The sequence below is a fragment of the Siniperca chuatsi genome, linkage group LG17 (genome assembly GCF_020085105.1).
Source record: "Siniperca chuatsi isolate FFG_IHB_CAS linkage group LG17, ASM2008510v1, whole genome shotgun sequence".
Classification (NCBI taxonomy): domain Eukaryota; kingdom Metazoa; phylum Chordata; class Actinopteri; order Centrarchiformes; family Sinipercidae; genus Siniperca; species Siniperca chuatsi.
In genome coordinates this window covers 17,666,134-17,679,162 of record NC_058058.1, presented here as the reverse complement: position 1 = coordinate 17,679,162, position 13,029 = coordinate 17,666,134, and the positions used below count along the sequence as shown (strand labels likewise).

The following is a 13,029-nucleotide window of genomic DNA, read 5'->3' as shown; positions in this document are numbered from 1 at the left end:
CAATGTAATAATATATAATCTTTGATGCTAACTTTTCTTCTGAAAGCAATTATAATATAAGAACTTTTGATTAAACAGGGTAGTACGAACACGTTTTCTTAATGTAGGATTATAGCCACAATAAGTGCTTTCCAACTTGAAAAAGTCATCCATGCTTTTATCTCGTCCCATTTTGAGCTTTTGTAATTCACTGCATTTAGGACTCAGCCATAGTCTTCTGCCTGTTAATCCAAAATGTAAGCTTTTAACTAACTCCAGAAGATGAGAGTACATTACACTCTTATAGCCTCTTAACTGCTTTCATGTGAATGTAATAATATACTTTAAGGTTGTAATGATAGATTTTAAGCACGTAGTGTAGAGTTTGACTCTGTAGTCTTTACGAGGTCAAAAAATGTAGGGTTTTTTTGTTTTAATTGTGTTGAAAGGCACTTTGTGACTTTGTTTTAAAAAATGCTTAAAAATATAGATGCGATGATTGTGGTGGTGATGAGTTTCCATGTTGGATCTAGGATTTTAGACAACCTCCTCCCTATATTTAATTGCTTTTGCTGACTCCAAACTCATACACATCCTAACCCCAGTATGTTTACTGTCTTTACACCAGACCTATTTTTTTTAAATACAGTTTGTTTGTGTTTTTCCATATAGGATCTCAAAGGACTCCCCTGCTTCAAATGAGCTGTTTAAGTCAGTAACTGAGTGATGATAAAGTGACTACTGAACATTAAATGGAGAGATGTAAGTAAAACAATTCTAATTTATGCAGGTTTAATAAAGCTTTTGGTGAGGTAACACTGTGAGCAAGAATGACTCACTTTGACTCAACTGTCACTTCACTACAAACTAAACTATGGCACACACACATACACACAAAATGTGTGTTTGGAGCGGTGATCAGGCTTAAATGATGCATTAAGCACTTAATTACTCAGGTGAAGCATCACTGTGCGTTGGCTGTCTGTTTTAATTTTATTAGCTGACACTTTTATGGAAGTATATCTCTGTGTTTCACACTGCCTCACCTCAGAGACATGACTCATATGCTTCTTTACGTGTATCCTGTATGTGTTTGCGTGAGTGTATGTAGACACATACAGTTTGTGTGTTTGTTTGAAGCCACTGAGGTCATACATGCAGTCAGCCTTAGAGCACCTGATGACCTCACATTGTCTAAATGATATAATAGCTGTAGCAGCTGCTTCACTTTTGTGGAGGATCTGAGTAGGAGGCACAGTGCTTGACTTTTGGTGTTTAGTCCTATGCTGTGGAATTGTTAATGGGATTGACCTAGATTGGAGTTCTCTGTTCTGTTTTGCTTGCATATGTGTGTGTGTGTGTGTGTGTGTGTGTGTGTGTGTGTGTGTGTGTGTGTGTGTGAATGTACTCCAGGTTTGTTGTTATTTGCTAGGGGTGTGTTATACTTGCAACATGAGGCTTATAATTGCAAAACTTTGGGTGCAATCCCATTTCTGGATTTACTGAGGAGAGTTTGGGTTTGCAAAGTGGGATTTTATGATTACTTGAGGCAGAATTTGTGTGTGTGTTCATTTTCAAAATGATTTCCATCATTAAAATTGATGTCCACCATTTCAGTGAGGATTGCTCATGAACCAAGTGGTGTATCATCAGTCAACATATCAATAGCTCTGGTCCTTATGAATCTAACTTGCTGGTAACTGCTTCTTGTTGATCCAACTAACCTGTCCTCTGAAAGTTTGGTTGTTTCCCATTTTCTTGAATGGGGGAAGAACTTATTAGTTATGAGGCTCTTGTAAGTGAATCGTTTCTGTCAGTTTCACCAAAAATAAGTTGTATTACTGTTCTGTAATGAGCTGTCATATTTGACACCTTCAGAGTTCTAATAATATTTATTTTGTAACAGAAATGTTCTAGGTGAACCTAAAGTCTATTTATATTTTGGGGGATACCATACTTCTCTCTCTACACTTTGCTGTTCTGGTGTGATGTGGATAATTTACTTCTGTTTGAACATTTGACTAATTTACTATCTTTATTATCTTTACATCCCATTGTAACAGATTTCCTGTAAATCATATTTGAAGAACATGTATGTGTTACTCTACAGGTTAGTTACACCTGTTTCTGAAATACAGTGTTCTTTATGTATTGGAGCTCGGCACTTTATTATCCACATGAGGGCGCCATGGTGCAACTGATGGGTCTGCTGAACATTTCTGTGTTGCTCATGATATTTTGACTCCAGCCCATCTAGGCGTGTCTTCCATGCAGGTCATGCCTTAATCTTACCATCCGATGGCGCTAAAACCTCGCGATATCTCTGTTACTGTGGGCAGCTGCTGACAGGTACTGTGTGCGCTTGGAGAAGAGCAGCGTGGACAGGTTGATAGTCAGACTACCAACACAACAATGTAAATGAGCCATGCATCTCGGGAAGCAATTATCTGTTGTGCAACTACTGTATTTTATGTCAGTTTTATTCATTAAAGACTGTGGAAGTGCAGGTCCTGTGCATAATTACTTTTGGTTTGGGGTGATGGGAGGAAGACATGCTGTTTCCTTCCTTTCTGTCTGTCTCTTTCTCCCTCCCGTCCTGTCAGTCAATCAGTCTCTTTTGCATAATGTCTGGACAAACTGGATAATGTCTTTTTTCACGTTTTTTTGCACCTTGTTATTTTTTATTACAGACCAACTGTTAAACTCGTTCCATGATTTTATTTGCCATAGAGTGTACTATATCATGAAACATGGTCAGAGGTAACAATGATATATAAAAACTATTTTTCATGTGCACTGCTTTTAATGGGATTTCCATCGATTGAGCTATCGATTGAGCTATTAATTAATGTAATATAATACGGATATAAAGCCATGACTTACTTTAATTAAAGCGATGATAAGACGCTATATAGAGGAAAAAAGGGGGGGGGAAATAAATGTTTATAAAAGTTATTTTTCTGACTTGTGATGTCACTGTGTCTCCACACTAAGAAACTCCCCCATTTACGCTTTGATCACAGTTGTTGTTGCGAGTGATTGATGTCTCCCTCCATTGCGCGCTGTGGAGAGATGATCATTGAATCCAACGGCATAATAATGGCATCGCTGACAGGGAGTCTCACTCTCTCGCCGATCCTGGCTATTACCTGAACTGCACCTGTGGACTTCATCTTCTCTTGTCATTTACACACGCAACAGAGGCCCCAGACACACGGGTGCGCGCATCATGTGCACTCTCCACCAACTAGGGGTCGCATTGTGCTGAGTTGACCGGATAGCTCCTTGTTCATATAGGTTCATCGGCTTAAATGGGAGCACCTCACACATTTGGACGACTTGCACCTTCTCTTCAGTAACTTTGATGGGGACTTCGATATCAAGCAGGGAAAATGCCTGTGATGAAGGGATTATTAGCGCCGCAGAACACGTTTCTGGACACTATAGCCACACGGTTTGATGGCACTCGTAAGTTTGCTTTTAATTATTTTTTAAACACTCGAATCTTTTTAGCAGCTATAATAGTTTTGGGTTTAAGTTTTTGGCTGGCTTGTATTCTCTGGTTTAGAAGGAGCTTGAGGCTGCAGCCTATTTCCTGCAGATCCTTGAGTAGCTTAAAGCCTAACACCTGCAGAAATCAAATAAAGAACAGGGGCATCTCGGTTTTTGTTGTCCTTGATGCGAATGGCCTTTTAATTACACGCACACGTCAGGGCACTAGATGTCTCATGCTCGTTTGCGTTTGCTGAGATAGACTTTAACTTCAAGGTAACTCAAAATTGTTTCGTGTCTCAGGACCAGACAGAAAAGGAAAGCCGGAGAAGCTCCCAATTAGCAGGCTGAGGCTGTCGCTGTCCGCGGTGCTGAAATTAGCACCGCGGACAGCTACAAAGGGTTAACTGGGCGCTACTGTACACACCACACATTTGGACGACTTGTTCACAAGTTGCAGCCATGTGTCATGTATTTGTTACATATATTTGTGAACACACCTGAATAAATCCAACCTGTTTCAGTGGTCCACACATCGTTTTTCGCTGAGGTTAATCTTTATTATCTCTGCTCTTTGGGAGTCCTCCCGCCGGTCTGAGACCAGCAGTCGCATTTGTCAGAATTAATTGGTCGGCGGCAGCATTACAGCAAGTCTTTCCCCGGGCTGAGGCACACACAAGCATTTCTAAATGACAACTTTTGTCTCAACTCTCGCCTCTTATCTTAGTAGTCTTAATGAACAGTCTCTAGTTCTCTTTGAAAATTCTTAGAAATCAGCAATGTGTTACAACTAACATTTTCTCCACTCCCATTCTCTAAGCTTTTCGCTTTTTCTACTCAGTTCCAACTCATGCTCCGGCTTTTAAGAGTTTCATCTTAGTCCCTTTTGTTTAGGCAGCTATGCACATCTTCAAGCATTCCTTCAAGCAATGATTTGCTCGGTTTAGAAACTGTGTTTGCTCTTTGATTCAGATAGTTACTATAATGTATCAGTAGGGCTGCAACTAATGATTATTTTCATTATCGAGTAATCAGCCAGTTATTTCCTCGATTAATCGCTTAGTCTGTAAAATATCAGAAAACTGTGAAATATGCTTATCACAGTTTCCTGAAGACCAATGTGATGTCATCAAATGTTTTGTTTTGTCCAACCTGTATCCCAAAACCTAAAAATATTCAGTCTATACTGTTTTCACATTTGAGAAGCTGAATTTTTGGCATTTTGGCATTGATTATCAAAATAGTTGCCGATCAATTTTCTGTCGATTAGCAAACTGATTAATCGATTAATCGAAGCTCTATGTATCAGTGTATCATAGTGCATCTAATTAGAGGGGGGTCAGTACAGCATACTATATTTATAGGAGGCTAGTGCTGTATATTGTTTATTTATCAAAAACACACAAACAGAACCTTTTGTGTCATCATTGGTGTTTCGAAATTTGCAAAAAAAATTGTCACTACAACCTTATTGTTAAAATCCTTATCATAGACCTTAATGATAACAATACATCCTGCATTTAGTGACTGATTCCAACCCAAACTCCCCACCTGACCCCGCTGTTTGGGATATTCTACATATTGTCCAGTATGTTCATACCGCTCAAAGAGGCACTATAATGACCACAGACATCTATCCTTATTTCAGTCCCCACATCTTCAGTTGAGCACCACTGTATGAGTAAGAGCAGGCTATATATCGAGTGGCAACATACATCCAGCTGCATGGGCTGAGCTCTGCTCTAACACAAGGGAACTGGAGAGGTACTGTGCCTGAAACAAGTGACTTGCCGCTGAGCTGCGAGGTAGAGGAAATGAGCGTTGGTTTTGAACTGCAAGATGGGGCAGACTAGAGGCAGCAGAGCTTGACGGAACAAATTGGGTCTGATGGCCTAGCCAGGAGCAAATATGAGGGAGGTGCTAGGTTCACTGCTATGTGAATCCCTTTGACGTCATCCAAAGCCTGGGGCGGGCAGGTCAGACCTGGAAACAGTGTATGATAAATGGATGAAAGTGAAAGTAGGCAAGTCTTTAACTTGATCCGATTTGTACTCAGAGAAAAGTTTTTTACATTTACTGGTGGCCTTTAAAATGGATTAAACTTTATAAGTGCTCATAAAGAAAGAGATTTTCTTCCATGTTCAGACTCAGGCTTATTTAAATAAATTGAGGTGTCCCAAGGCATAACGTAAAGGTTTCAGAGAAAGAAAACTTTCAGGATAAATTCAATTAACAGCTGTGAGAAGACACCGAATGCATCCTGCCTGCTCATTTAAATAGCTCAGATGAGAGTAGTCATAAAATGTTTAAGGCTTTAAGTAATTTTTCCATGTTTGAAGGAACTAGCAGCTTCCCACAGCTGATTTGGGGCAAGTTGCTGTTTATTTTGAACAAAGTCATTTCACAGCTCAGTTCACGACATGTCAAAAGACCAACAGAGTCTGTGTGTTTCACTGTGTGTTCTGTCGCCTTATTGGTTGACAGACACAGACACCTCTGATCACTGTGTTGGGATCAGTGTGACCCTTTTTGCCCATACTGTAACTAAAATAACAGAATCTGTCTGTAGCTCTGCACTGTGAGGGATGTGTGAGAGTGCTGTGACACCTTCTGTCATCACTACAACAGTGCACCATCCAGGTGACTTATCCACCAGTCCATCACTGGTGCTGTGCTGCTCATTACAATCACACATTATCACTTAGCAAATAGTGTACTAATTTGAAGCGTGTGCACATTTAGGGCTGCAACTAACTAACTTTTCATAATAGTTTATTTTCTATATTAAGCTTAGTTTGATCCATAAAATGTCAGAAAATATTTTTTAAAAATCCCACACTTTCCAAAGCTCAAGTTGACTTGTTCAAATTGCTTGCTTTGTTCAACCAACAGTCCAGAAACCAAAGATATTTTGTTTAATATCATAGAAGGCTAAGAAAACCAGCAAACTTTCACAACTGGGAAGCTGGAACCAGTGAATTTTTGGCATTTTAGTTTAAAAAGTGGTTGATCAACTATCAAAATAGTTGCCTATTAAATAATGAATCGACTAATAGTTCCAGCTCTACATATATTTTTGTTTGAGAAAAACAACATGACCTAAAATATATCACAACACATTCAAAATAACAATAACAAATAATAATAGTCACAACATTTTGCTAAAATCGATTAAAATTAAACGTATATAATTTCATTTACCTTTTTATCTATGTATCAAAGAGTTAAGATCTCCTGTTTCTTTGGCCTTCCCTATAGGTAGCCATGTCACAGAAGTGCAGTTAAAATGCATTCATATGTTTCTCTGGATAACTGTCACTTAATACCTCTGAACTGAAGTCATTGCTGCAGTCTGTTCACCAGTTCAGAATACTTGCTGACTTGACTTTCCATCAGCCAATGATGGCCTCCAATGGAGAATGTATTGGGTTGTCCTTCTGCCAAATTAAGCAGATGGTTTGGTGGTACAGTTGTAGCAGAGGGCTGTCTCCTAGTGTGTGCTGCATGTCCCCCATACTGCACCATTCTTCCAGATAGCTTTTTTTTTTTTTAGCTCTCAACGCACACTAGTTCCACCTCCACTATGCAGATAATTACTGTCACAATCACTGATGCCAAGACTTGGAACAGCTGTGTGTTGAGTTGGTATGTTTAAGTGTGTATGTGAATGAAAGAGAGAGAGAGGATCTGTATGTGTGTAAAGAAAGACAAAGCCACAGAGGAGAGTAGAGCAAGAAGAAAAAAGAAAGTGTGCAGCATTTTCAGCACTTTGCTAGTTTGTGTCACAGAACTTTATGTATGTGTGTTTAAGTGTGTAGCTCTGTGTGTGTGTGCTCAGCTGTCTCTGTCTTAGAGCATAAGGGTAGTAAAGCAGAAGTTTCCTCTTCACTGATTAACTTTCTTTAAATGCAGCACAGCTAATTAAGCTGTTAAAAAAGTGGCTGTGGGATCCCACATCGTGATTACCACTTGCTGCCAGGTGAATGTTTAAAAACTCATCCGAGTATCGCACACAATAGAAGTAGCCGTCATTATCAGATCCTGCTGTCTCAGGGAAGACAAGAGGATATACTTTTGCTGTCCCTGTGGCTCAGTCTCACCAGCAACCTTATGACCTGCAGGAAGACCGAGGGAGCTAATTACTGAGTATGAGAGACCACAGACCACATGCTGACACACACATGTTTCAATGAGTTTAAATGAAATACCCAAATGAGTATTAAAGTAGAGATAACCTGGATTATTTGTTGGGACTAGCCAGGATTACATTTGTCATACATTGTCAAAAACATCAGTAACTTTTTAATTTCCCTTAATAGACACTTGGTGCATTGTTATTTTACCATCTGATTATGCTAACTTATGAAAAGGCAGGTCTAATGTTGTCCTCAGATAGAGAATGACTGTGAAAGAAGTAATGAGTGCAGTTATGAGACTGTGAGGGAGTAATCAATCATCATTGACTGTAGTGCTGCAGGGTCCAGAGGGGCTCTCAGTGTTGGCACTGCTGTTCCCATTTTCTACAAAGCCCATTTAATATAAAGACTTTTTTAACAGAAAGGATGGAGCTGTGCTGTATCCTAATGAACAATGTAAAATACAGAGGATCACTTTTTCATGAAATCGTATAGAGCTCAACAGTGACCGCCCACTTTTTTAACGACTCCGGTTCCGGAAGTGAATTTCCCATTCATTCACACTATTGACGTTTCAGAAAATCCTTATATAAAGAGTTTTAAGCCTGGAACCAAGCCAACCAACTACGAGATGAATCGTGACCATAAAACATTTGATTCGGAGCAAAAAAAATGGAAAACGGAAAAAAGGCTAAGGTACAAGACTGTGTACGTAATTATTTTAAGAGTCAGTTAAGATCCCATAAACCATTGCAAATGATACCTTTCCATAGACTTTCCAACAACTTCTAACCCAACGATAGTAGCGCGCTTCTTCTTGAATTTAACATTTGTCATTATTATAGTGTTGTAGTGATTCTTTTAAAAAAAGGCAGCATGTCAGAAAGGGAAACAATGGTTGCTCTGTGGTAAACGAACGTAGAGTTCAGTGGTAGCTGCTAGTTAACTCATTAAGCTAAAAGTCTTTTTCTTCTTCTTTATTGCGTTTTATGGCGGATGGCAATCAGCTTTACGGTGCATTACCGCCACCTACTATCTTGGCGTGTGAACCAGAGTTATCTCCTTAATCAAACAAATAAAAATAAAAACAGACACCCCAAAAAAAACCCCCAAACAAAGTTCACTGATCACTAAAATATTTTGATCAGCCCAGCTTCTTTCAAATAATGGAATAGCCTCCTTAACCCAATGTCAAATATAATATATTATATATATTATATATTTTTTAGACTCAGTTCTTCCACTCTAAGCTTCCTGATTTCCCACTTTAATGTTTGTCGTTCTTGAGAATACTTTTAGCAGTGAAGAATTACATGCTCCACTGATTCCTCTATTTGACAGTGCTCACATAATCCTGAGGGATGTTTGTTTATTAAGTGCAGTGTTTTATTAAGTCTGGTATGTCCTACCTTTAGCTTTGTTAAGTTGCTCGCAAGCTTTGCTTGCATAAAGGTGTCGTCCTGTGTTTCCTGTATCACAGCTATGCTGTCACTCTTTAGTGATGTTTCTTTTGATTATTCCTTTTGCTTCAGATTTACTGAGTTGTCCATGATCTCCTCATGCTCCAGAGCCTTTGCGTCCACAATTTCATTGCCCTTAATCCCTCTGTGAGCTGGTATCCACATAAATGTTATCAAAATGTTCATATTTTTAAATCTGTGCAGCGTTTCATATATCTTATAACTATATCCTGCCTACTGTGAAATGTAAATGACTGCAATGACATAACACGAATCTGTACAAAGAATAACCTTTTTTATTTGTAACTCTTCTACCCACTGTAGTGCTGTTGCAATTGTCAACATCTCGACTGCATATACGGATAAATGATCTGGTGTCATTCTTTTAAGATATAGATCAGATACGAGCTAAACATGTTGTAAGTTTTAACTGTGTAAATAAAGTTTAAGGAAAAGCTCATTAGCCGTTCGCGGGTTCGCGTTCGTGGTAAACATTTCCATGGTAACAGCTAGCTCCAACAATCAGAGACGTCGCTGTAACATTTTAGGATTGTGGGTAGTGTAGTACTTCTCCATGAGATCGCGAATAAAACGTGTTTTTCTTAAAACAAAGTTGATTTCATACAGACGTGTGGCTTCTACAGGATCGTATACCATCGTTTCATAATCTCATAGCTCGTGGTAAGTCTACTTTGGACAGTTACGACATTTTGGATAATAATCAAAATCCTCTATTAAGAATATGAATGGGATTTTCACTTCCGGTTCCTCACTGTGGCGCTCTAATTTATAGAGGTAATGTTACTGCCCCAGAAAGAGGCATAGTAAAATTCATTCATGCATCCTCGTGAAATAAGTAGTGCTTAAAGTTTGGTGACACACCTTGCCAAAACACTTAACCAAGCTAACTGGTTTACTACCAGCTAGCTACCAGTTGGCATTGCTAGCTAGCTTTCTCATTGACCGGACAAAAAGTTTACACTGTTTATTCGAAAGACATTTTTGTATCATGAATTATTATTTATTCTATTCATTCTACTTTTTATATTATTCAAACCTGCATTCATTGATTTTTGACCATTTGGGGGCAGTACAATAAGCTGTAAACACAACATTGACATATCACCTTAATGTTTTTATGGTGAACTTGTCATCTAACGTTGCCTATTGACACATCCAGCAGAAGACACGAAGCAGCATTAGTATTCATTTGAGGCTGTGTTTCAGGCAACCTGACAAATTAAGTCCAATATTCACTCGGCTACGAAAAATATCTGGCGCTTTAGCTAAATGCTTCACCAGATAGTTTGTTTCTGGGCATGTAGCATATAGAGGGTCTATGTCTCAAGAGAACATGCTTTAACTTGTATTAATTAGAAATAGGATCCTATAACTTCATCAGTTACATGTCCTGTACAAGATCCTCAGTGTCTACGTACTCACTCACTGTAAACCAACATAGCTAAAGGCATCTGCTAAGTGTGGAAAATGTAAATTAGCATTTTGAATTAATAGCAACCCAGCACTGGCCTTAACAAGGCTTTGACAAAGTATTCAGTTATGAGGACACAGTCAGCCACCATCATCAGTACAGACTCAGCAGGCAAACGCTGTCCTTACTGTAAGGTCACTTGACTTGATTATTACTCTGAACTTAAAGGAGGCGAGTACCTCGTCTGTTCCATCAAACTTCTGGGACTTCTGTATGAGAGCCTCTCTGTCACCATGGACGTTCTGCCTTGTTAAACTGCCTAATTAGCAAGATTCCTCCCCTAATCACTGTCTCTAATGGCCTGTCCAAGACGATCGACAAACAGGGTTTCACCAGCAGAAGTCTTGGCCAAGTCGGCCATTTTTAGACTAATTAATTTTTCAAATGAGAGGATTGGATTTTGTGAGAAAGAGAGAGAGGCTATGACAGAAATGAGGATGCAGAGAGGGACAATGGAGGGTAAAAAAGATACTGTCCAAGAGAGATAGAGAAAAAAAAAGCAAGGAGGCGGGCTTGCAAATTACAGGAATGTAATGACTGGTGTAATGTTTAAGTTGGTGAGAGCCTGGGGGACTGTATGATAAAGAGCCACAGAAGTGATTAAGGCTGTGGATTTGTCTAATGATTTTCTCTCCTCTGTTATACAGTGTGAGAGGATTACCACTGTGTGGCTGTGTGAGTCTGTGCATGCGTGCCCAGTATGCGTGTATGCTCTGACTTCAACACAAAATACAAATATTTGATACACAACCTACAATTTGTTGATACATTGATACAGTACAGCAGGACCTTTATGTGACGTTAATCTCATAATCCAGTGTGTTGACTAGATTCAGTATCCATTGCTAAGACAAACTGTACAGTTGTAACCTTGGTTGCTATGGTGTGTGTCAGTGGTTACTATGGCAACTCTAGAGTGACTTTTTTGTAGTTATGTGGCTGCTTTCTTAGAGGCTGGCATGAATTCTGGCAAAGAGGTGAGAAGGTCTTTCCATCCATCTCTCCACTTCCCTGCCAATTTTCACCACACTCCATCTCCATCTTTCATCATTTCACCTCTCACAGCCCCATCTCACTTACTTTCAACTTTTCACGTCACCCTATCACCCTCCGTCCTTTTCCCACCCGCATCTGTCTGCTTCGGTATATTTCTCAGCCTCTGCTTCTCTTCCCCTTACCTTTCCACATCCCCCTCATCTTTCACTTTCTCACCTGCTTTGCCATCCATCTTTTTCTCTTCCTGCTGTGCCTCTCTGACGGTTTCTGCATCTCTCTCTCCCTTTCTACGTCTCCATTGCTTCCTCACACTTGCTTACACGTCATGAATTTTTCTGCTGTAAATAGCTCAGGGGTTACTCTAGGTGGTGTCACGGGGCTGTCTAGGAGCTGGTGAATGTGAATACAGAGCATTTGTGAGTGTGTTTAAAACCACACATCTGGGACAAAGCAGTGTGTGGACACGGTACCACGAACACACACTCACCTCCTTTCCTATGTTCCATTTGTTTAGCAGAGCTGCAATTTATGCCTTAGATTTTCCTCTGACCCACCTAGCACTGACCTGCTGAGAAAGTAAATTGCAGCAAGTCCTCCAACCTGAACCACATAACAGGTTGTTTGTCATTGTTTTTAAAAATGACCCATATGTGTGTTTTCTGATCTGGCGCCCCTGTTGTTGAGATGAGTCTATAGCCATCCTATCAGCTCTGTGAGGCTGTACTTAGGCACAGTGGTGCTTTGAGTAAAATGTCTGGTGTAATGTTGTACCATATTCACCAACTTAGTTTAGCGTGTTATTTGCTAATTAGCACTAAACACAAAGTACAGCTGTGCCAGAGGATCACCATAGTTCTCACTATTCATCCTGTGGCAAGGAATCACCCAAATTTAATGGCAATCCATCCAATGGTCAATATATTTTAGTCAGTTCCAAAAATGTCAGGGGATCACCAAAGTGAGGATTTGTCCTCTGGAAACCATGAATGTTGGTACAAAATTTTGAGCCAATCCATAGTAGATGTGGATATATGTGACTCGATAAATTTGACCTGCTGGTGGCACTAGATGAAACATCAGGGGATCACCAAAGTTTTTAGGATTTATTCACTGGGGACCATGAATATTTGTACCACATATTATAGCAGTCCATCTAATAGTTTTCAAGATATTTGATGGTGTTTTGATGGTGAAATCACAGTTGGAAGTATATTTTATTAATAGCTCACACATGCTTTACAATACATTCATTCACCAACAGTTACAAGGCACTCTATTTGACTTTTATTGCATATGAAGGCTCTGTAACCATCTCTCTCTTCTTCCGTCTTGCTCTCTTTCTTCTCTCCCTGCCCTCTTTCCTCCTCTGCCCTCCCTCTCTTTCTTTTTTCTCTGTCTTTCCCCCTCCACTCCTCCTCTTCTCCGTGTCCCTGTGGGGTTTCTCCAGCAACTGTCATGCAGTAGTGTTAGCATG

The 13,029-nt window shown here is 39.6% G+C and overlaps 2 protein-coding genes across 8 annotated transcripts in view; one reads left to right on the top strand and one right to left on the bottom strand.

Moving 5' to 3' along the window:
• satb1a (SATB homeobox 1a) overlaps positions 1-9,141 on the bottom strand; it is a 30,914-nt gene extending 21,773 nt beyond the window's left edge. Inside the window, exon 1 of the mRNA XM_044172181.1 lies at positions 9,017-9,141. The gene's annotated coding sequence lies outside the window, so the exon portion shown is untranslated. The remainder of the gene's footprint in view (positions 1-9,016) is intronic.
• kcnh8 (potassium voltage-gated channel, subfamily H (eag-related), member 8) overlaps positions 3,180-13,029 on the top strand; it is a 51,444-nt gene continuing 41,594 nt past the window's right edge. For 2 of the 7 annotated variants that reach the window (XM_044172175.1, XM_044172173.1), the window contains exon 1: positions 3,182-3,447. In XM_044172175.1, coding sequence (XP_044028110.1) covers positions 3,372-3,447 — 76 coding nt within the window. In that variant the 5' untranslated portion in view covers positions 3,182-3,371. Of the gene's footprint in view, positions 3,448-7,508; positions 7,618-9,559; positions 9,749-13,029 lie in introns of those variants that run through there. The other 5 variants (XM_044172176.1, XM_044172177.1, XM_044172171.1 and 2 more) reach the window with 4 other exon arrangements.